Here is a 25160-nt window from a genome sequence, read left to right as displayed (position 1 = left end):
CTTATGCCTACTGCAACGTGTCTTGTCTGTGTTACCATTGTTCTGTGTGGGTACCAGAGACAGTACAGTCAGTGCTGCATGTCATAGATGCAAGATTGCCATCAGACTATGAGCTCGAGGACAAGAGCCCTGAGCAATGGTTATTAGCATCTATAGCCCAGGGCCAGGCATGAAGAAAGAGCATAAATGTTCAATGGATGGATCTGCAAGAGATAAAGGCCAGGCTTGGGCCTGGGAAGGTAGCTCAGTTAGCAAAGGGGCTGCTGTAAAAGCAAAGGATCCAAGTTTGCAGCCCCGGCATCTAGGTTAAAAAGTAAGCATGTCTGTGCCACATGTAATCTCTGCACTGGGGAGGCAGGAACAGGCTGATCTTTGGGGCACACTGGTCCTCCATCCTAGCAAAGTCACGGAGTTCCAGTTTTGCAAGAGCTGCTGTACAAAAAAAAAAAAAAAAAAAAAAAAAATAAGGTGGAGAGAAACAGAGACATGTGGTATTAACTTCTGGGTATGACGGGACATGTGTATGTACCCCCCTCCCCTCGCCACATATGTCATGAACCATACTCTCTATATCAAGGGTGATGGGGAAGAATATCAATTACCATTAGCAGAGAGGAAAGAAATCACATGTATCATACAGAATTGTTACAACAGTCATGAGCAGGACACTTCAAGCAAACCAGCCCCCTGGGGAAAGGAGAGTCATGGTGGAAAATGGCAAGAAATTCACGAGGTCTAAAGGAAGGAAGAGCCAGAGACGAGATCATCCGAACCATTGTTTGATGGGTGCTCTAATGGGGGTGCCACATCTAAAACATGGCTGCTCATTGCTGGCCTCGTAATGGAGCACATGAAGGACCAGGCTTCAGTATGGAGAAATACACTGCTATCTTAGTCACTGTTCCATTGCTGTGAGGAGACACCATGACCAAAGCAACTCTTAGGAAAGAAACATTTCACTGGGGCTGGCTTACAGTTTCAGAGCTCAGTCCATTATCAGTCAGCCTGGTGGGGAGTGTGACAGCAGGTCCTGCAGGCATGGTGCTGGAACAGTAGTTGAGACCTAAATCCTGATCTATAGGTAGGAGAAAGAGAAAGGGTGGGAGGGGAGAGGGAGAGAGGAAAAGGGAGGGAGGGGTGGGGTGGGGGTTCCTCCAACAGGCCCAACATCTTAATCCTTCTAATCCTCTCAAATACTGCCGCTCCCTGATGACTAAACATTCATATACATGGAGTTTATGGGGGGACAGTCATAGTCAAACCACTGCATTTGCTAAGCTTTCAGACTTAACTGATAAAAAGAAAATAGCTTCTCGAAGAATTCCCTTCTGCTTCCAGCTGAAACCAGGAAATCCGGAGGCAGCCAACCTAAAAACAAGGAAAACCTTAATGGAAATGCTGAACCTAGCTAGAAAAGGTTTGGTCTGAGTTTGGAAGGAAAAGACCCCTGGTTGGTTTATGCCCCCCCCCATTACTATTGCTGGGATTTGCTGGCTTTTGGTTTGTTTATTAGATTTTATTTATTTAATAACGTTACGTTCTGATTCTTAGGGGTGGACTCCCAAGTCTGGCAGCTTAAGTGAGGCTTCCACATCTACTGCCAGGCTCACAAAGCCGGAACGGAGATGCTGATCATCACCACTTAGGGCTTTTGTCTACCCAGAACTACCCAAAGTTGCTTGTGTTGGGACAGTGTGGGCCACTCTGCCGCAAATCAGTATTTCTGCTTGGGAGGGTTCTATGAAATACTGTGTGAACAGTTTTTTTTTTTTTTTTTCCTCCACTACTTGTATAGAGGGGTTGTACTTTAATTAAAGCAACATGTATATATAACTTAATAAGTGCCTGCCAGAGTTTCTCTAATAAAGAATATAGTAAAAGCAGCTTTTATTCTAAATCATTTAGGGAATTGTGAATTTGCTAAGCCTCAGTCTCTAAGTATGTGGGTGTGGATGGGCCCCCAGCCTCCTTAACTTTATGGAAGTGGGTGAGCCAAGCTCCAGGCTGTTTTATTTGTGGGTTGACATAAAGATTTCAGTACTGAACTCTCATCTTTCATCCAAAGCATAAGCAAGGTTTCAGTAACTGTCATCTTAAAGGAGCCCAATGCTGCACACTGGGGTCTTACATGAGTTTGCTGGTAATAACTGAGCTTTCCTTCTGTATTTAAGGGCCCTCTTAAATACCCTGCTAATCTTATCTATCCATGTTTCTTTAAGTTCACACATAAAACCACAGCTACTAACTACTCTTTTTTATGCTGAAATAGTGCATATTTCAGTTGCAGTTTGCAAGTCAAAGTGAGAGATAGATAGATAGATAGATAGATAGATAGAGATAGAGAGAGAGAGAGAGAGAGAGAGAGAGAGAGAGAGAGAGAGAGAGAGAGAGAGAGAGAGAGAGAGAGAGAGAGCCTTCTTAACTGAACCCTTGACTAACCTGATAACTTCTTCAGGGGTCAAGTCATTTAACTATGTAAAACCCAATCCTGTTGGCTTTCCATTCAGCCGACTCATCTTAGAATTTCCCGGATGTTTCCTTTCCAAACAGACCTTTAAATCTATTTCCAAAAGCACCATGGTTTTGACCCTTGGTAAGGTGGTCGGATAAATCACAGACGTGTTAGAAAAACCAACTTGATCAAACTAAGGAGAAATCACTGTCTAGTTAATAAGTAAGCTAGCAGACTGTGGGTAACTTCCAATATTTTGCATTTGATATAAAGTCGACTATGCACTGAATAGTTTTTTTTTCTTTCTCTCCTAGAGAAACATCTCCTGTATGGACGACCTGCGGTGCTTTATCGGACTAGTTATGATATCTTATACCATACAGACTTCGAAAGTGGTTATAGCGAAATATTCTTAATGCCTCTCTGGACATCATATACCATTTCTAAGCAGGTTATTGAGAAAACTGGGGATGAAACTCTTTATTTGGCGCAATGAGTGTTTTGATTAATAGTAGAATTTTACCTTATTTTTTCATGATTGAAGAAATCTTTTGTTATATCAACTGTAATATTATTTGTGTGTGTGTGTGTGTGTGTGTGTGTGTGTGTGTGTGTGTGTGTGTGTGTGTGTGCATGTATATGCACACATGCACCTTGGCATGCCTTTAGAGCTCAGAGGGTGGTTTATGGAATTGGGTCACTCTACCCACTCTGTGGGTCCAGGGATTGAACTCAAATGCCAGTCTTGGAGGAAATATTTCCTGCTTCACTGCAAGATATTTTAAACTACATTCAATTTTCTGACTGCTCTGCGATAATGTGTTAAGTGTTAAAGGGAACATACTAATGTTTTTAGGGTTTTTTTTTCTTACTTTGTTTACATTTTGCCCAATAGTTACAGAGGCCACCAAGGTTTGTTGTGTGTTTAATGAATGTTAATTTTTAGGGCAATTTGGATTTAGTGAAAACAGAGTCCCCAGATACATTCGTGCTCACCCTGAGCTTTCTATCAGCATCTTCTTTGTGTTTTATTTAACTTTTCAAAAGTTGCCTAGACTTAGAAATAATTATTAGATTTATTTAGCTCATGTGTGAGTGTTTTACCTGCATGTATATGTGTATATGCCTCACATGCCTTAGAAATGATAGGGTATAGAATCCCCTGGAACTGGATTTATGCATGGTTGTGAATCACCAAGTGGGTTCCGAGAACCCTGAGCTGTCGCTCTAGCCTTCTGTTTGTATTTTAATAAGAGTTTTAACTGGAGTTTCAGCTCCATAAGGATGAGAAAAAAAGTTCTAGGTCAGAAATTAGAATAATTATATTGTAGTTTTAATATATATTACATATATGTGATATATATCAAATATATATACTTAGAAATATATTTTCAAGTTTTTACTGTAAATGACAAGAATAGTACTTCCCCAAAACCTTATTTCTGTGTGCACATACCTGCAAGTACACACACACACTCACACACACACACACACACACACACACACACACACGGGCGTATACATGCTAAAAGGGATGTGTGTGTGTATGTGTGTATATACATGGATGTGTTTGTATTTGTGTGTGTGTCTGGTTCCTCAGGAATGCCGTGCCTCCCCCCACCCCCTTTTTTAAGCCAGGTTCTCACACTAGCTTGGAGTTTTCCAAGTAGGCTAGGCTGGTCAGAGAGCTAACAGCTGAGATCAGCCTGTCTATGCTTCCTCAACATTTTAACAGTAGGGTTTTTACTTTATATATTGTTTAACTTTGGATGTTGGTAAAAAGATACTACTGCAGGAAACGAAGAGTCTGAAAATTACTGGCTTACTGCAGTTAAAACAAAGGGCTTTAAGACAAGAAGTTAGACTATCAGAGCACGGACTATATGGTAAGGTAGTGATTTGGGTTTGAGCTGCTCAAGATGCTCTAGCTTTGCTGAAGTCATTGAGTCTCATCTCTGGAATAGCATCACTAAGTTTCTCTATTCCCCATGCAGGCTGAGGTCTCCAGCATCCCGGAGCACTTGACCAACTGTGTTCGCCCTGATGTCCGTGTGTCTCCAGGATTCAGTCAGAACTGTTTGGCTTATAAAAATGATAAACAGATGTCTTATGGATTCCTTTTCCCTCCCTGTAAGTTGCAGCATGTTGCTCTCTCTCTCTCTCTCTCTCTCTCTCTCTCTCTCTCTCTGTGTGTGTGTGTGTGTGTGTGTGTGTGTGTGTGTGTGTGAGGTGCATGTGCATGTCTTTTTCTGGGTGAGAGGTATATTCTGGAGTTTGAAGCTTGTTGGTGAGGATTTCAATGGTTCTGGGTTTCTTCATGGGGAAGCACTTGTGAGATTTTCCCAAAATGAGCCTGAAAATGACCAGCTTTTACATGTCCTCCGCTTCTGGAAAAGTCTAAAGTATAGATGGGGGAAACTTGGTTTCCTCCATATTGTTAAAGGGAATCTGAAAGAAATAGGAAATTATTGGGAGATTAGTTCTTTCTTAAGGAAGGTACTTTGTTTTTAGGTTTCATATGGTTAGACAGACGATGAGTGTCATTTTTTATCTGCCATTGGCCTCTTTAACCTTGTCTCCTGCTGGAATCCTTCCCAACATGTTCTGGTCCCATTTCGATATTCTCGTTCTTGCGTGTGGCAAGACTTTAATAAGAGTCATTTGCCTGAGTGTGGGAGGGAGGCCATTAAGTGGCACAGGCCTGCAGAGCTGATTTCCTGAAAACAATTATGGCTCATTATCTTAATGACACTTTTTAAGAGTCTAGGTTATAATAATGGAGTCAAAGAACTACAGACCTGGACTAGGTAGGAAGAACTGTTTGTAAACACTTCCTGAGAACTGCTAAGTGATGCAAATTGACTAAGTGGAACTGTTTGGTGAAGCTGATAAGGGAAATCAAAGAATAGCTCTGTTGGCTTCAAACTCTTTGAGCTGGCCTAGAAGACCAAGTTTTCTGTTGAGGCCCAGATTAGTAAGCAACGGGCTTGTTTGTTCTTCCACTTGATGTTTAGATCTGAGCTCTTCCCCAGAAGCTAAATATGATGCGTTCCTCGTAACCAACATGGTTCCAATGTACCCTGCCTTCAAACGTAAGTACGATATTTACCCAATAAACTGTTACTTAGAAGATAAATATTTTAAATTTGCCATTTACTTTCTCTACCTCCATGCTGATTTTAATTATACCTTGCAACGGTTCAGCTTATAAGCCCTGAAGATATTTCATATAAATTCTCTTTCTATGACCTACCTGGGCAGGAAGCCGGTGAGTCATCTAGCCCTTGCTTATAATTGAGGGAAAATGCCCTCATAAGAAGTGACCCAGGTCATGAAGTGGTAGGGCCAAACTAAACTGAGGTTGCATTTTTTTTCTACCCTGCAGTTCTTTCTGTTTTATTGCTTATTATTTTTATGATGGAATCTTGCTGAATATTTTCAAGGTTACTTGCCCTTCACAACATTTCCATTTACTTATTTATTGAACATGCCTGCAAAGACCACAAGCACTCTTCTCCTTTAGAATGCTTATGTTTTCTGAATATTGACCCCTCCCAAGGCCTAGGAGAAGAATATGAATATTCTTTATCAGAATATTAATTCACATGATTTTAGGGTCATGAAAAGTATTAAACTTCTTTGAACATATGTGTTTGTTTACAAGATAAGTATTCTTGGTTGATAGTGATTCTGTGACTTGAATAAGCACCATAAACTCTATCCCTAAAAAAAATGAGTTCTAGTCCCTGGAGTGTGACCGTTGTCTATGGAATTAAAAATGCCATCCCCTCCCCCCCAGAACTAAGCATGGAACTCAGATCCTCAGACACATTAGACACACCCTCTACCACTTAGCTATATCCTCAGCCCCTCACCTCTTCCAAGACAGAATTCTATGCAGCCAGTGCTGCCTTTGAGTTTTTTATGAAGCTGATAATCATCTCAGGATCCTGTGGTCTTTACCTCCTGGCTGCTGGGTGCAATCCTTCGCTACCAAGTGTGATTGATTCCGTGCTGTGGTGAAGCTAGAAAAGCATTCTGGGTATTCTGCCTTCTGAGCCTTCCCTAGCCTTCAAACTTAAGCAGTTTTACTGTCTGGCCTCTAAAGTGTTTTTTGTTTTGTTTTAATTTTGCCTGATGGCTAAAGTGCTTCTCCCCTGCTCATACTATCTCTGGCATGCTCCACCCACTTCTCTGCCTGGGACCCATGGTTCCTTCTGCTTGCGAGTCTCGGCCCTTTAACCTCCACTGAAAACTTTCCCTAACTGATGCTTTCTGCCTCCCTAGCTAGCTTTGCCTCCTCTCTTTTATCTTTCCTTTTGTGAGTTCATGGTGCACCACACAGCGAACTCTTGAGAACAGGTTCTGATGAGTCACAGCAGTTCTTGGCTCCTGACACTGAACTTGAAGAAGGCATCCTGCAGAGAGATGCCTGAACCGAATGTATTTGGGCATGAAGAATTGATTTGTGTCTCTGCACAGGTGTTTGGGCTTATTTCCAAAGGGTGCTGGTGAAGAAATATGCTTCAGAAAGGAATGGAGTCAACGTCATAAGTGGCCCGATTTTTGACTACAATTACAATGGTTTACGTGACACCGAAGATGAAATTAAACAGTGAGCTTTCCCCCTGTTCCGTGTGAGACGCCTAAATTTAGGATATGTCAGAGAGGATTACCTACTCTTAAATTCTTTTCTTTGAATTTTACCTCTGATTGAATATGACTATAGTAGTTAGAATGAAAGTCTGTGATAGACACATATTTCCATTTCATGGCAAATATTTTTTGAAATGACCATTTATTTATTCTTCAACAACTCCTCAGGAGAGAAGTTGGGATTTTAATTGATTTTGATTATGTTTAGAGGCTTTTGGAATCTTTTCTACTTTCTGAGCCAGTATGTCTTATTAGAAAGTTACACATAGACTTTGGTTGACTCCAGTTATCTCCCTCCCCTTGGTGCTGTTTGGGATATAAAAAGATAAGGTAAACAGTGTGCTTGAAAGGAGTGTGTAGGGTCGTTCACTGATACATGCACAAGTAAACAGAAATCAGCACAGTGTTCAAATAATAAAAATGCTTGATGAATGAAATGCTATTTTGAAATAGAAATGATTAATAGTATTTTCAACAATTCAAAAGAAATTTCATCTTAGTTATATACTTATTGCCGGTCATTTAGGTACTTTTTAAACAAAATAAGTTTGCTCATAATTTCAAGATTTAGAAAATGATTAAAATGATAATAACACTAAGTCTTCTGAGGAATTTAAATGTCTGAACTTTGTGCTGCTGGAGAAAGTCCATTTAACAGTCCCGGGCTTATCTCCTGTTCTTGACTGTTGGTGCTTCCTTTATACCAAATTCAAGATCTCAGTGTAGAATAAAAGTACTCTTTTTCCTCTACACCCAGTGTACACCTTGTGCTTCTAGACTATTTTCTATATGTATGATCTTGAAACACAGATCTAATATGGTGCTCCACAGCCCCCCAAACTTCCATGGAATAGCTCCTAAACTCCATATCCTGGCACCCACAAACCATCACAATTGGACTTTTATTGACCCTTCCAGGTCTTTGCTAGTTATTACTATTATCCTAGTGACCACTGACTGCCTCCAACTCTCCAACCCGGCCACTTGATTTTCGTGGAATCTCTCTCTTCTCACCAGGCTGAGGCAGGTAGACAATTCCAGGCAGAGAGAACACCCATCCTGTTTAAAGATATGCCAGGGGGCTAGCAGAGTGTCTCAGACGCTCGTGATGGGTAAGCATGTTTAAGGGAAAGTTTTGGTATGCCTTGTAACTTGATTTCCTGGCTCAGGTATGTGGAAGGCAGCTCTATACCCGTCCCCACCCACTACTACAGCATCATCACCAGCTGCCTGGACTTCACTCAGCCCGCAGACAAATGTGACGGTCCCCTCTCTGTGTCTTCTTTCATCCTTCCTCACCGACCCGACAATGACGAGAGCTGTAATGTGAGTTCAGAAACGCAGTCCTTCGGGATGTGCTTTCATACTTAGCTTCTTAAGTAATCTGGGGATATAATGCTTACATCCGCAGCATTGAACCAGATGTATTGGAAAGGATTGGGACCGGGTGTCCTACAGTCATAATTCTGTATTTAGCACTGTGTTTGTGTGGATGTGGTGTGTGCATGCTGATGAAGTGCCTGCATGTTTTCAGCTTCACCGTTGCATTGCACCAAAAGGGAAAATCGCAAGCTTTAGTAATAGTTAGGGTACAGTAAGAGTCCAAAGGAACTTACTGTTTTCATTTCTTCTTTGAGGATGCTTAAAAATACAAAAAGTTTGTAAAACACACACACACACACACACACACACACACACACACACACACACACACGCTTAATACTTATTAGTCAGGTTATAGGGACTGTGATGACCAGTCCTTAGCACAGAACCCTCCTGTATTATTTTTTGTCATGTGGATAGAGTTGGGAGGCAGAACAATAGAATGGAAAGGCATTTATGGGGAGAGAGAGGTGGCTCTGTGGTGGCTCTCTGGAAGAGCATTGGTTGCTCTTCCAGAAGACCAGAGTTCAACTCCCAGCACCAATATAATGGCTCACAGCCATCTGGAACTCTAGTCTCAGGGATTCCAGTGCCCTTTCCCGGTCTCTGTGGCTACCAGGTGTGTACACAGTACACACACGGTAGTGCACGCAAGCTACCCGTACTTATAAAATAAATAAAATAGATTCCGTTTAAACACAGGAGCTGCACTGTGTGTATGTAGTTGAAACTCAGGGACAAGCTACATAATCTCTGCATGTACCTTTGCTGTGATGGAAGCTCCAAGTTGCAAGCTTGGGCCTAGAACCCACAGCTGATGTACACTTAACTCACTCATTAGAAGGAATAGACATGCAGTCTGTAGAGTCATCAGATCACACTCAAATTCCTAAATTGTACTGAAGTGTTCTAGGAGAGAAAACACCGTGCCAGACAAAAGCCGTAAGCTCCTCGGCAGCCTGCCCTGTGAGGCTGCAAATAAGACGTGAATGGAAGTAAGCCACAATAAGATGCCACAATAAGATGCAAAGATCCATGATAATTAGTCCAGCCAATATCATCCTCTTCACGGGCAGTGTGACTCTTAGACAATGACCTCACTTATCGATGAAGCTCTTAGGCCACGAGGGGTCAAAGTAAGATAGAGACTTCAGAAGATAATAGAACTGTGAATTGTGGGACAAGAAGCTAGTTACATTTATCTGAAACGTTCAGATTTGATGGAGATAGTGCTTTACACTTGATTTTTGCCAAAAGGTTACAAAGTGATAAACGATGTTTTAAAAATTATGTGTGATCAAAAATCTTAAACTATAGTGTTGGTCATGGTAGTGCTGGTTGGATTAACAGAAATAGTTATTACCATATACTGTTATGTATGTACGTGTTATGATTCACATATTGTATATAGGTCCTCAACGTATGATTCCTGTCATCCAATCACCTTGCCGCGTTTCTTTCTTTTCCTGCCTTTGTGTTAACTTCTGAGGACCATACACTTAATAAAAGATGATGGTTAGTTGGTCAGATAGGGAATTTTAAATTCCACAGATAATCAGCAGATATCTGTAGAGAACTTTCGGTGGTTTTTCTTATTATGCAATTAGATAATCAAGGGAAAAATGTTTCATCAAAAGAGAAACATTTTGGGCTTTCCTTTGAGGAGATAAATTACCTGGGACGAGGCTGAACATGGTGTTCAAAAGGTATTGGCAAGATTCATAGGAATAAGGTCATAGAAACTGACCTGAGGGGTCATCTTGGACCCTTAAAAAGGAGTCTGGAAGGAGGAGATGCTGTGGCCGGAGGGTTTCTGGGGCCCTAAATGTGGGAGAGCAGGGAGGAGAGAGGGGGAATCTGAAAGTGAGAGGTTAGCTGACACAAGCTCACAGACATGATATTTTAGTCATGTTTGTTCATGGAGTGTGTGTGTGTGTGTGTGTGTGTGTGTGTGTAATTCCTCTGTGACATCACCGTAATTCTCCCGAGAAAAATCTCAGTCCTCCTAAGAGCCAGTTGATAGGTACACTAAACACACACAAAAATGAAACTCAAAATTACCGTGGATTTTAAAGATAAAGTAAAGGTTATGTAGACAGTTTTACATGTGGTCGGCTACTGAAGTGCATCTCCGTCCTTGGGAACCCTCCAGTCATGCAGGGATGTGACAATGGTGACTTTGAATGCCAAGAGAGGTCAGTGGAGAACGGAATCTGTACTATTGTTCCCAGGAGCCTTCCTTTGCTCACTGGTTCCTGGACCGACAGAAACTTTGGAAGTTCTTCTAGAGAGCTCATGGCCAGCATGCTTCTTAATTTAAGAATCTTAAGTCCAGTAGCAGCTTCTCCTTTTCTAAAAGTTTACTTGGAAAACTACTGCAACTTGAATCTATAGACCTTTTTTGGGGGGGGAGAGAGTTGGGGAGAAAAGTCAGGAGAGAAAGAAATAACCTAGGGTTGTGGAAACAGTTCAGAGGTTAAGAGCACTGGTGGCTCTTCCAGAGTACAGGGGTTCAATTCCCAGCACCCATGTGGTAGCTAACAACGGTCTGTAATCCTACTTTCTGGGCACTGGATGCTTCTTGTGGCTTGTGTGACACCACATCCAGGTAGTACTGACACATACATGCAGACAAAACATTAGTATACATGCAAATAAAAAAAAAACAAATAAATAAATTGAATTTTTAAAGGAACAAATATTTATAGCATAAAAATAATCGTGGACTGTGTTTTTAGTTATATTAATATTCTGCTATTTATTTTTAAGATTTTTTTCTTTCCTATTTTGGCATGCATGAACTATATATGAACTTTATTAGTTCCACATCTTGTATTTCTAGCTCCATCAGTAATAACTTCCAAGGATTGTCAGCAAATATATTTTCTTTACATGTAGTGTAAGGGCTAAGTACGGTTTCTTTACACGTAGTGTATTGTAAATTGCCTTGTGACAAATTCGTGACAAGGAACACAGAAGAGAGTATTCCTGGCAACTTATGTCTCAAGAAAAGAAGGAGAAAGGGAGAGGTTTTCATTCTTGAATTCTTACGATCCTAACTTGTCATGATTTTGAGTCAGGAAAATCTTTCCCAACCTTGTCCACACGTCCACATACTGCATTCACTGGACTCACTGACCATTGAAAAATCCAACAAAGGAGCAAAATATGAAAATTCTCCCAAAATATATCCCCATGCTTACCCTGAGGGGGTCTTGACCCATCAGGAGACCTCCTACTTTGTTAATTACATAGTCCTGCTGAGGACTGGTCAGTAGCATTGTGGGTAGAGCTAAATTTAGGTTCGACTATACTGGGTGTTGCAGAAGTCTCGGTTAGGTTAGGCAGGAGGTTATGAAAGGCCCGGATCCTCTCTTCTGCCTGTAAAGTCATTTCTACACTTAGCCTGGAGTGGCCAGGCATTGGTTTCCTGAACCAACAAGCTCATGATACATATTTAGACTTGGCATGAGCTGCTGTCGTTCTTGGTTCAGGCCGGTGTGGGTTTTCTGAGAAAACCTTTGCAGGTCCATGGACCTCAATGGTTTCAGTGAGATCACCAAGAGTTAGGCAAGAGGGTGTCAGAGCACTCTTGGTTCTGGGCTTTGTAGCGCCCTGTAAATTTCTCTAAAGACTCTTTCTGGACACTTAAATTCAGAGGCATTGGGTGGTGGTGTTATTTGTGAAGGCTTTCCTGTCCCTGGCTACTAATGAAGGACATTTTTGCTTAATTCATAGGATGTTTGGAACTTATTCTTTTCCCCCAATGTTTCCTCTAAATTGAAATATTTTTGAGACGTGGGGGTTTCTTCATCTGAATTATCCTTTAGTTGCTGATGAGACATGAAATACATTGTTTTGTTGTTCTGTTTGGTCTTAGCCTGCAGAGTTTTATTTTGTTTTTGTTTCTTTGTTTTCTTGTTTTCCAACAAAGCCATTTTATATGAGCAGCTAAGACAGAAAGGGGACTCCTTTCCTTTCTTTGGTGGTTTTCTATTGTCTTATTTTCCCGGTCTTTATTCCACTCCTTAAAAAAATTTTTTTCCTACCTCCTAGCCTGCTGTTGAGGTACCTTGTCATTAGTACCCTTGTCAATCAACAAAGCTTAATGGAGTCAGGAGCTTCACCAGAGAGCCAAATGTATCAACTGACCTGCTTCAAACTGAACTCATCAGATTGTAACTATCGTCTCCCAGCTAACTAATGGCTGGATGGCTTCTGATCAGGAACACACATGTAGTTTCCTATGTTAGGCACTAGCTCTCCGCTTATTTTGTAAGATAGAAGAGCTTTCCAGCTTAAGTGTGAGCTGAATCCAACCCTCCATTTGATAGCAGAGAAGAAACACAACATGATCAGATTCTGCAGGGTCAACAGTTTTTCCTCACTTTGATTTGTGAGGAACCTCGTGAGAACAACACTTTTTCACATTGTTTCATCTGCTTGGTACACCTTATCACTCTAAGAATGTCTGCGGGCAAGGAGAGGTATTTGTGGTGCATTCCTGACAGAATTCAGGAGAGACAGGAGGGCCGCTGGGAACAACATGCTGGGGTCTCTGTGTGTGGAGAATGACCTTGTCTAACCTTGTCTGGAAAAATCTGATTGCTCCCTTCCCCTGCAGAGCTCCGAGGATGAGTCCAAGTGGGTGGAAGATCTCATGAAGATGCACACAGCTCGGGTGCGAGACATTGAGCATCTCACTGGCCTGGATTTCTACCGGAAGACCAGCCGTAGCTATTCAGAAATTCTGACCCTCAAGACATACCTGCATACGTATGAAAGCGAGATTTAACTTTCTGGGCCTGGTCAGTGTAGTCTTAGCAACTGGTGTATATTTTTATATTGTGTTTGTATTTATTGATTTGAAACCAGGACATAAACAAAGAAACAAACAAACAAAAAACCACTTAGTATTTTAATCCTGTACCAAATCTGATATATTAAGCCTGAATGACTGTGCTATTTTTTTCTCCTCTAATTCTTGATTTAGACAGAGTTGTGTTCTGAGCAGAGTTGAGAGTGAACAGTAAAGTTTGTGATCCAAGTAGAAGCTTCTACATGGCGCTGCAGGTTGAATATTTGCATTGAGGAAATACTAGTTTTCCAGTGCACAGTTACCATGAGTAGCCCTACTCTGTACGGAAAGACTGATTTTGTAAAGGTGCATTCTTCTGCTGTTAACTTTGACAGACATATTTAAAGCCTTATAGACTGATCTTAAATATAATAAATCACGCGTTCAGATTTTCCCCGGTTCTGTCTGGCCTTTGTTTCTTTTGTAAATCTGGGGGGGGTCCATGCATATGAGGGGCACATTTCTTGCACTGAGTCCTCGTCCCAGCTGCTTCCTTGATATTTAACTTGGTGGCATAGGCACATCGGTATAGGAATCAGAACCAGTACAGGGAGGAGCCAGAATTATTTTATAAGGTATTTCAACTCTGAAAAAAAGCTCTCTCGATTGGTTCAGTTCAAAACTCTCAACTGTAGATTCAATCTCAAATGCTGTATGGAGTTAAGGATGTATCATTAGTCGATTAAACATGTGCAAGACACCGTTCAATTCCCAGCCCTACAAAAATAAAAACATTATTAATCATGTATTCGATACAAAACATCCACCTCGGAACTAGAGAAACAACTCTCCATTAAGAGCACTGACTGCTCTTCCAGAGGTCCTGAGTTCAATTCCTAGCACTCACAGGGTGCTCACAACCATCTGTAATGGGATCTGATTCCCTCTTCTGTTGTATGTGTAAAGACAGAACACTCATATTAAATGAATGAATGAATGAATGAATAAATAAATAAATATTTTAAAAAACTTACCCAGCAACTATAGAGAATGTAAAGAAAACACAGTAAGTTGAGCTCTAGATTACATACATACATACATGTATGTAATTAGCCAACCAAGGTAGAGGAGAAAAAAATGCCAAAAGCAAGTACTAGTCACCGTACAATGTCAGAAGAGCGTGGATGGGAAGTGGGTGATTTAAACGCACATAGTTATGGTACTATACAATCACGTAGATGTATATCAAGTATGTACCGCATATAGTTGAAGGACAAAGCCAAGAGGTCATTAAATATTATTAATCATATCATGGAGAAAGACGAAGTTGTCTTGTTAACATCAATAATGTTGTGACATCGCCACCAACTGCTGGCCTTGTTTTTTGTTTTGTTTTGCTTTTTAAACTTAAACAGAAGCATATGGCTTTATTTCCACTGTGGTGGTCATCACAACTGCTCCTTTTAAATCTATTTCCACTGCCTTGATAATCACAAGTGGACCTTCGGTGGATAAAACTGGGTTTTAACATTTTTAGAAACATTCCCTTAAAATGCATTAATTTTAAGAAAGAAGGGACTGGGTCAAGTGGAGACAAACAACATTATATCAGAAGGTAGTGCCAGGAGTGTGTGAACGTTCAGAGGTGATAGGGAACTGTGACGTCCGAGAAGAGGGCTCCAAGTCTGCTTTGGAAGAAGCGATTGAGATCATACCAAATTTAGCCCTACGTTTATTGGGTACAAACTGTTGCAGGCATGCCTCTGGTACGTTGTATGCCTGCCTTCCTTGAAAAACAGGAAGCCTGGGGAAGATTTTTATGGACTGGGCAAGAATGAGGTGTGAGTGGTAAGTGTCCTTGGAGTGTAGAACAGAGAACCAGTAGGGTAGAAGTGAGCAGGAATTCAGTTCTTTATCCAGTCTGTATTCAGTGATTACGTAATAAGCATCTTATCCAGGCCAGTAGGGATAAAACAGTGAATCAAAACCTACATGGTTCCTAACCCCGTAAAAACTTACTTTTAAGCAGTGGAAGATGCTATTTACAGTGCTAAAGTTCAGTGACATACGTGCAAGGGGTGTGAATGTCACGGATGTGGAAAGGAAATGACCTTGTAGAGAACATCCTAGTTTAGACTAGGGGGGACGAGAAGAGGTGGCTTTGAGGAAAACAGACCGGGAAGAAACACTGACGGTAGGAAAAGCCTCGGATCTGATGACACACAGTTAACACCTAGGTAGGCAGGGAACAGGTCAGGTCCCAGAGGGTTCTGAGAGGGGTGTCTTTATCCTGTTCACTGCATTGTCCAATAACTGAGGATGAAATGCGGGATGTGGTGGGACCTGACTTAAGATTTCTGCATACACTGACCTGGCCTGGTAGTAATTATATTCTGTGTTCTGGATAGTAACCCACAAAAGAATAAGCCCAGCCAAACGGTCCACTTATGAGAGCTCGGCTCATCTCCCCAGAGCGTCACTGAAGGAAAGAATGGCTGTGTCTTTTAACCTAGTTGTGAGCTGCATCCCCTGAGATTGAACCCTTCCCAGGATGGGCTAAACCTGAGGCTCCTGGGTAAATTTACTTGAATTCCGCTGCTCTATTTTTATTCTTGGATCAAAGATTTCTTTCTCATAAACAAACTTAATGCCCAGAAAAAACTCAACCCCCGTATATTTCAAGTAAGTGGCTTTGCAGATAAATACATTCCATTAATTGTGGGGTTATTTATGAAAGTCTCTGAATGGACAGGGATTCTATTAAAAATGAGGTCTAGAAGACTATTTTAAGTTGGGATTTAATATATATATATATATATATATATATATATATATATATATATGGACCACTTAGTCCATTGATGCTCTCTTGGAGCAACTTGCTAGCCACTCACTAGCATGGTGGTCCCAGCCCAGTGGATGGGCTCAGAATCTCCCTCTAGAATGATCTCACTGAAAACAGGGTAAACCAGGAAAGCAGCCACATGCTTCCCCAAGGGAGAAAACACTCTGAATTGTTTTTAAGAAGGTTGACCCTTTAAAAAAAAAAATCTCTGAACAAAAGCCTCGCTGGGTGCCAGCTTAGTTTGCGGTAACTGCCCTACAGCCGGAACCCCCAGCTTCCTGTACCATTGTTCCTCGTGGTGGTTGGGGAGAGGGTGCTTGTGGGAGACCCAGATGACCTCTCCTGTTTACTTCTCTCACAGCTACTCTGTTCTGTTTCCCCCGCTGAATTAGGATAGGGCTGCCCTGTGGGTGGGAGGTAGGGATGGCTGGGTAATCTCCCTCGGCTTTGAAGCCAGTGATTGTTTGAGCCAGTGGCAAACACAATTCTGATGTTCCAGTTACTGAGCTGGGGTATAGAGCTTTGCTGGAGGTCCAACCTAGGGTGGTAGAGGTTCCTGTTTGGGCTGTGTTTCTAGGAAGCCCATGTCCTTGACCTCTTTTGGCAACCAGAGTTAGTTGGAGTGACATGTGGAAAAATTGAGTTCTGACATTTTCTTCTTCACCATTCTCTTTCTCCTCCTTCCTTCTCACTCGCCCCCTTTTACCTCTTTCTTTCACATCCTTTTCCCTCTTCCTTTCCTCCCCGTTTGTTTTCTCTTCTTCCCGTTCTTCATTGCTCTCTCATTCCAACCCTCTTGGGGTAAAACTGACACAGAAGCTCACATAGGTAAAGAATACACTCTGACACGCTTTTACACGTGTGGACATTTGGGATATGACCCTGAACACCAAGTTAGTGAATGTATCCACCATACCTTGCTGCTTGGTTATTTATTTCTTGATTTATTTAGTCAACCTGACACAAGCTGGAGTCACCTGGGAAGAAGGAACTTGGATCGAGGAATTGCGTCCATCAGATTGGCCTGTTGTTGACCAGCCTCTGGGGCATTTTCTTGATGGAATGGGCTAGCCTGCTAGTAGTACTGAGATGGCACTCCTGGGGAAATGGCCCTGGTTTGTAAAAAATAAAGGCAAGCTAGTAAGAAGTCCTCTGTGGTCCCTGCTTCTGTTCCTACCTTGGCTTCCCTCGAGGATATGAGCTGAAATGAGCCCTTTCCCTCTCTGAGCTGGTTTTTAGTTCCTGTTTTATCTCCAAAGTAGAAATCAAGCTAGAACAACACCCAGACACACAGTAACCTTTCATATTCTCAAACCACACCATCTCCCCTCATAACTCTCAGACCTTTACCTAGAGCTATGTTAGCATAGCATAGTTGGCTCCGCAGCGTTTCTTACTAATGGAATACTTAAGTAGCCACAGTCTGGTGCCTGGCTTGTTTCAGTGTAGTTATTCCAAGACTCATTTAAATTACTGTAGAAGCAACAGTCCACTCTGTTCTAAGTGTTCAGCATTCTGTTCTGTAGATGCAACCCATTGGCTTATTCATCCCTTGGTGGACACTTGGGTTGTTTTCAAGTTCCAGTGATTGCAAAATAGCCACATTGTTAAGAACATGTGTATAACTTTTTGCATATGGGGTTAGTTTTCATTTCTCGTCAGTAAAAACTTAGGTGTGGAGTGGCTTGATCCTATGGTAAATGAATACAATTTAATTTTTTTTCATGTAAATGTCAAATTTATTGCCAAATTGGTGGAATTTGATATTCCTGTGAGCCATGTTTGAGAGCTGCATGGTCTCATGTCTCAAGTTCTTAGTATGGGCAGTCTGCTTTTGGGAATTCTAAGAGGTTAATAGCAGTATTTCACTGACGTTTTCTTTTGAGATGGAGCCTTACTATATAACCTGGCTGGCCCAGAGCTTGCTACATGGCTCAGGCTGCCCTTGAACTTGCAATGATTCTTCTCCTGCTGTCCCATGTACTGGGATTGCAGGCACATGCTACCAAGCCCAACTCTAGCAGGGGTGAGCATATTGTCACGTGACCATTCACCACGCACACATTTCACTCCAGAGATTTCTGTTAAAGGACTGTAGTCATGTGGAAATCTGAGTTACTTTCAAAGATGTTTAAGAGATCTTTCGCCTAAATCTAGGTCTCTTTGCATATATTCTTCAAGAATTACTTTCAAGTCTGAGACTCGCCTTTTTACTTCCTATATTACATTGTGAAGATTAAAGTTTTTGATTTAAAGAATTATTGATTTATTTTATGTATACAAGTACACTGTCACTGTCTTCAGACACACCAGAAGATGGCATCAGATCCCATTAACAGATGGTTGTGAACCACCATGTGGATGCTAGGAATTGAATTCAGGATTTCTCAAAGAGCAGTTAGTGTTTTTAACCACTGAGCCATCTCTCCAGCCTTGGATCAAAAGTTTGTTTTTATTTTAAACATATGATGAAGTCCAATTTATTATTTTGATTTTTGTTAAATCTAATTTGGTTTAGCATTTAAGAGATAGTTGCCTAACCCAACATGGCCAAATGTTTCCCCCTTGTTTCATTCTAGGAGTTTAAAGTTTGCATAGTTTACTTTAAACTCATGGTTCACTTCCTATTACTTTTGTACATTTGTGTCGTACAAGCTCTGTACCTAAACTTCTTTTTACTTTTTATATGTGAATAGCCACATGTTTTCAGTTGCATGTAAAAATTACTCTTCAAAGGCTCCCATCCCCTCCTCTCCCCTAGAACACTTCCTAACAATCCCCACTTTCTCTTTCAAGTCTTCTTTGGATGTGTTGCCCACTGAATTTGATTAGACTTCCTTGCCCAAGTGTGGGTGGAATTATTAGCGGGAGCAAGAGCATCTTATCAGTGGCTACACCACTGAGGAAAGGCACTCGCTCCCAACACTATTCCCTGCCAATAGTCATTCCCTCAGGAAGGACCAGGCCCTGGTGGGATCTCTCCCCACCTATGATAAGATGTTGAAAAGCTGGGTTGTGCATGAACGTCTTTCAGATCTACAGAGAGTTTGTGAGGGTGACAGTTATGTCTAAAAGGCGTCCCTTAGCTGCAGTGCCCTCATCCCCTCCCTGGCTCTTACATTCTCCATTCTCTCTGCTTCCCCGTGCATGACGTTTCCCCGATCCTTAGAGGGGAGCTATCGCCACCCCAAACCCATTGCTCTTCTCATATTCATTTTCTACTTTGGTCATAAACCAGTCATGAGTGTAGATGTTGCTTTACTTCCTCATTTTTCTCTCTATTGATCCATCTGCCTACTGTTTACTCTGGCACATTCTGTTTGAATTACTATGATCTCATAATAATTTTAACTGGAAGCATTGCTAGCCTTCTGACTCTCTTCGTTTTTATATATCCTGTCAGCTGTAATCCAGTCAGCTGTAATCCACTGAGCTGTAACCCAGTGAGATGTAATTCAGTCACCTGTAATCCAGTGAAATGTAATCCGGTCAGCTGTAACCCAGTCAGCTGTAATCCAGTCAGCTGTAATCCAGTCAGCTGTAATCCTGTCAGCTGTAATCCTGTCAGCTGTAATCCTGTCAGCTGTAATCCAGTCAGCTGTAATCCACTGAGCTGTAACCCAGTCAGCTGTAATCCAGTGAAATGTAATCCGGTCAGCTATAATCCAGTGAAATGTAATCCAGTCAGCTGTAACCCAGTCAGCTGTAATCCGGTCAGCTGTAATCCAGTCAGCTGTAATCCAGTCAGCTGTAATCCTGTCAGCTGTAATCCAGTCAGCTGTAATCCTGTCAGCTGTAATCCTGTCAGCTGTAATCCTGTCAGCTGTAATCGTCAGCTGGACTTCTCTTCTGCTTCCATGCAAACTAAAAAACTAGCTTATCGTTAAAAAAAAATCTACTAGGATTTTAGTTGGTCCTACCCATCACATTATTTAGAGTTAACATCTTAAGTTATCAGAAGCACCCTGAGCTATGAATAAAATATATTTCTCCACTGATGGTTGGCCTTTTGTCTGACTGAAAGGTCTTTATTTCACTTTTTTGACTTTTAAAGATATTTTCAGTGGGTGAAGAATTCTAGGTTGACAATTCTTAATTCTTTATTTCAGTGCCCAGGGCATAGCACCTCATTGTCCTCTGGCATGATTATTTCTGATGAAAGTGCTGTCATTCTGGGTTTTCACCTCTTATCCTCCAGCTGCTTCTAAAATACATTTTTTGTCAGTTTTAAGCAACTTGATTTTGATGAGCCTTCACTTACTTCCTTCCTTCCTTCCTTCCTTCCTTCCTTCCTTCCTTCCTTCCTTCCTTTTCATTTCTTTTGCTTGGAGATCTATGAGTTCACAGTTTTCTTAAATTTTAGAGCACACAAGGCTATTCTTTGTTCAGATGTTTTGGGTTATGTCAGGGGCTTACATTATACATGTATCTGGTTTATCGAGCATGTGCTGTCAGCCATCTTTTTTCAGACTTTTGTCTGTTTCGTCTCAGTTGACTTTATTGTCTTCCAGCTCACCATTCCCCACCCCTCCCGCCTTTTAAATTTAACAGGCTTTTAAATCCACTTAGCACGCCCCACCCCCATCTCTCTCTCACTCTGTGTGTGTGTGTGTGCTATTCTTGTATGTGTGTGTGCAATTTCACATGTGTGTGAGTATGTGTGCAAGTATGTGCAGGTACAAGTGAAGGCCCGAGGCTGATGTTAGCTGTCTCTCTCCAGTGCTATACACCATATGCTCTTTACACACTATGGCCTTTGTATGGACTCAGTTGTTCTAAACTTCTGGCCCTCGTACCAATAGAAAAACAACTTTACCTCCCTGAGCCATTTTTTCTCAGAGTTTGTAATTTTGATCTATCAAAATTCAGTCCCGGGCTGGCAAAATGGCTTTAGTGCGGAAAGGTGTTTGCTTTGCAGGTCTGGAATTCGAGTATGATCTCTAGCACCCGTGTACAAGGTAGAAGGAGAGAGCTGGCTCAACACACACACACACACACACACACACACACACACACACACACACACACACACTCCGAAGGTATAAAAATTTATTCTATATTAGGTTATGTTTTACTTATCTTAGTGTGTTTTGTTTCTCATGGCTTCTTGAGCACAGAGAATATAATTATAGTATAGTAATAGTTCATTATTAATCTTATTCTTTGACATAATTTATACTTTTATTAGTTTATGAATGCTTACCCTCCATGATGTTTCTGGGCAAAATTTAGTTGCTTGATTTTTTTTTTTCTTTTTGGCCTTTATTATGGATTTATTGCATTTTCCTGCTTATTTGGACATTTAAAAATTACACTTTGTATATGCAGATTTTACAGTTTTGGGGTACTGGGTTTCTGAAGCATTCTGTTAAAACTCCTTGAGCCTTACCCAGTGACATATTTATCATTTATTTATTTATTTACTATTGGTGGTGGTTTTTGTTTTTGAGACAGGGTTTCTCTGTGTAGCCCTGGCTGTCCTAGAACTCACTCTGTAGACCGGGCTGGCCTCTAACTCACAAGAGATCTGCCTGGCTCTTCCTCCCAAGCCCTGGGACCAAGGTATTCACCATAACTTCAGTGACTTAATTGTATTTGTGGGAAAAGGAAGGAAGCGTCTTAAACAGTGTGTTTGTTGTTATTTCTCAGAAGGTTTAATGGCAGTGCTTTCCCCTGAAACCCTCCAGGGAGGAGCACTATTTAGCCTACTTTATCTCTGCTACAGAGAAAAGGCCTTTGTAATTTCACTGTCCTTTGACACTTTGTGTCCAACTGTTGGGAATGTGCAAATTCTAATCCTTGGGTGAACTCTGTGCCCTGTCCCTGTAGTTATTTCAGGGTCTTCTTCCCAAATACTAAGTATGTCCCCCACAGAGACGCAGAGTGGTAAATATTCACCTGAGTTCTTCCCGAGCTAGGGAACAAGTTCAAAGTCAGCCTGGACAAGGAAGTGAGACTTTGCCTTAAGCAGACAGAGGGTTGAGGGTCTAGCTAAGGGTGGAGTGCAGTTTCCACTATCACAGTCAAACAGCAAGCAGAACGACCTTTGTCAGTTTCTTCACGAGATCCATTCAGACTACCAGGCTGTCATCTGCCTTACAGAGGAGCCTCTTACCTATTATGACCCTTCATGATTTCTCACACTCCACACTTTACCCCAGGGCTGCCCTCACCACCCTGTGTCACCCAGACAGGCTAAGAGTCAGGCAGCTGGGCTCTTGTGTCTGTCTTCTTAGTAAGCTCACCGTCTTTGTGCTTCCTTTCTGAACTGAGCCCACTAAGAAGGCTGGCCAGGTGAATTTGAGTTTCCACCAAACCAGGTCGTTCTCGGGTAGGTGGTAGCGCATTTGCTATTCTTCAAGGTTTTCAAATATTAAAAAAAAATAATAACAACTCCTCTTCATATGTTACACAGACCGAAACAGCTGGCCAGCTGTGAATGTGGGTCTTTGAACCAGGTTTCCTCACCTTTTAATTTTTCTTTTTTTACTCAAATAGTTCTGAGTCAAGTTGCTTCCTCCAAGTGGAGGATAAGTTGCTGCTTTTCACTGTGTTTTAAGTTATATTTATTTACTGACCGCTTTTCCTGCTGCATTAATCTTACTTTAATTGCCTCTAGGCATTTGGTTTTGATTCTCATATCTGGTGCCCAGGCATCTCTGCCTGCCCGGAATGGAAGACTTTTAACATGCAAAGGTACAAAAGCTTTGCTTGCTCATTTGAATGTACTTGGGAGGTTGAGGCAGTCAGAGCTCTCAGAGTTTGAGAGCAGCTCAGTCTTCATGATGATTTCCAGTCCACACATGGCTACACCGTAAGACCTTGTCTTAAACAACACCAGCAAGGTGGAAATACTGCACAGACCAGGATGAAGTGTTACATTGTCCTGTTTCCCATTTTTATTAGTGCTTTGCCAGAAAAAATACATTACCATTGTAATTAATTAATATAAAAAATAGTTTGGTTCTTTACAAAATTTTAAATAACCTTCATTATAATATATATATATGTTGCAAAGAAGCATCACACACCAAAATTAACAAGACCCAAAGTCTAAGACCCTCGGTGAACTTTTCTACACAGTTCAAGTAGCCATTCTGAAGCTGAGGGCCAGCATGTTAGAATCCACACCTTCACTGCCAGCTTTATTTACCGTACCCCTTTTCCCTTTGTGGTTCTATCACCATGTGGTTGCTTGGATTTGAACTCAGGACCTCTGGAAGGGCAGCCAGTGCTCTTAACCACTGAACTATCTCTCCATCCCCCTGTAGTAAGTACTAATAACTTCCAATGTGTTTATTCCCTCTATCTCTAATGTACATTCTGTCTTTTCCATCTCTGGTCATAGAAGTTCGAGGGATACCTGTGTGCTAGCACCTTTTCTGATCACTGTTGAAATGCGTGATGAGAAGAAACTCGGGAAAGAGAGGAACTGTGCTGGTTCGCCTCATGTTCAATTCATTTAGGCTGGAAAGGCACAGAGGCAGAAGTATGATACAGCTTGTTCACATGTCGGTGGCCAGGAAAGCAGAGAAGTTGACTGAAAACTTAGCCCACAAAGCACCTCCCCGCCCCCCTGACCTAACTTCCTTCAGCTGGGCTTCTTCCTCTTGCAAAGGGCCCATAACCTCCCCCAAACAGTTCCATGAGCTGAGGACCCAGTGCTCAAATGCATGAACGCATGGGAGACATTGCACTTTCAGACTAGCAAAACCTAGCCACGAATTTGTTTCTACTGAATGACAGTAAGTTCTTGACTAGCCCCACTTTTTATCTTCTAATATCATTGTAGATAAAGATCATTAGCAGAAATGAAGATTAAATGATCATTGGAGGCCTTTATGGAGCTCATGACTCCAGGTTCTCTCTCTCTCTCTCTCTCTCTCTCTCTCTCTCTCTCTCTTTTTTTTTTTTTTTTCTCCAACTTGGCTACTCATTTGATCAGATGAATCCAGACTCTGCCTGTTCCTGACCAGCTTGAATCTATACCAAGACAAGACCCTGGTCATGTCATTTCTCCCAAGCTTTCTCAGTTCCAATGGAAAATAGGGGTGCCTTGCTCCTTATTGAAGGTTTGAGGGGAGACCTGGTTCTTTTTTGACACCCGAATAGCCATTTCACAGAGATGGGGCCAGAGTTGCAGAGGCTCTGTGGTTAAGTTTGTAGGGTCCTCACTTGCAAGAACTGGAGAAAGGGGAGGGCTGTTGGGGAGTGTTTGTGGTTTGATTACGGTATAATTTTCCTCCCTCTGGGATCATTTCAAGCGTGTTTTACAAATGTCAAGGAACCAATGATTCATCAAATGGTGGAGTGTTGTTTTTGGAAGAGGGAGAGGAAGTCACTGCTTTGGAGCCCAGTGATAGATTTGCACTAAGGTAAGATCTCATCTTAGCAGAGGGTCTGAAACGTTGGCAACCATCCCCTGCTCTTTTCCAACCCTGGGAGAGATGCCATGAACCCGGGTCTGTGAAGCCTCAATTCCCTTAGGGCACGAAGGAGACAACCCTTGCTTCTGTCCTATAACACTGGGAGAAGTGAAGTTGGAAGAGGATCTGTTGCTTGGTTACTCTGGGCAAAGACCAACTATGGGAGAAATGCAGTTGCAGTGGAGAATCTTGTCAGACCTTGCCTCTCCAGACTCTTATCTCTGTGCCACTATCTGGCTTTGCGGGGGGGATTACAACTGCTGAGTTAGCAGCAGAAATGGGGGATAAACAATAGGATGGGACGGCTTGGCAAAGAGCAGAGTTCCTTATGTAGCATTTACATCATATGAAGTCACGTTCCAGGTGACCTTTTCGGCTAACATAACTACTACGTCAAATAAGAGATGGCACGTGTAACTTCTCATGTAGACTATGACCATTTTCTTTGTTTATTCCTTGTGGGAATCTGGGGCAAAGGCTTGTAACGTTCTGACCATTTCTTCTTCTTTTTTTAACATTTATAATGAACTCGCAGATAAAGATGGGCACACCTTCAAATTAACCAGTCCCGAATCATGAACATCTGTGCTGTTAGAACAG

The 25160-nt window shown here is 41.7% G+C and overlaps 1 protein-coding gene across 1 annotated transcript in view; it reads left to right on the top strand.

Annotated features, from left to right (window-relative positions):
• Window positions 1–13748, top strand: part of ENPP2 (ectonucleotide pyrophosphatase/phosphodiesterase 2) — a gene marked incomplete at its 5' end in the record, with an annotated part of 74047 nt that extends 60299 nt beyond the window's left edge. Inside the window, 6 exons of the mRNA XM_080909416.1 lie at window positions 2767–2903; window positions 4447–4582; window positions 5467–5544; window positions 6935–7067; window positions 8278–8434; window positions 13116–13748. Of these exons, the coding sequence (XP_080765542.1) occupies window positions 2767–2903; window positions 4447–4582; window positions 5467–5544; window positions 6935–7067; window positions 8278–8434; window positions 13116–13286 (812 nt within the window). The 3' untranslated portion in view covers window positions 13287–13748. The remainder of the gene's footprint in view (window positions 1–2766; window positions 2904–4446; window positions 4583–5466; window positions 5545–6934; window positions 7068–8277; window positions 8435–13115) is intronic.
• Window positions 13749–25160: the final 11412 nt, after the last annotated feature.

The sequence above is a fragment of the Micromys minutus genome (genome assembly GCF_963924665.1).
Source record: "Micromys minutus genome assembly, chromosome: 33".
NCBI classification, from domain to species: Eukaryota; Metazoa; Chordata; class Mammalia; order Rodentia; family Muridae; genus Micromys; species Micromys minutus.
This window is presented reverse-complemented; position numbering and strand designations above follow the sequence as displayed.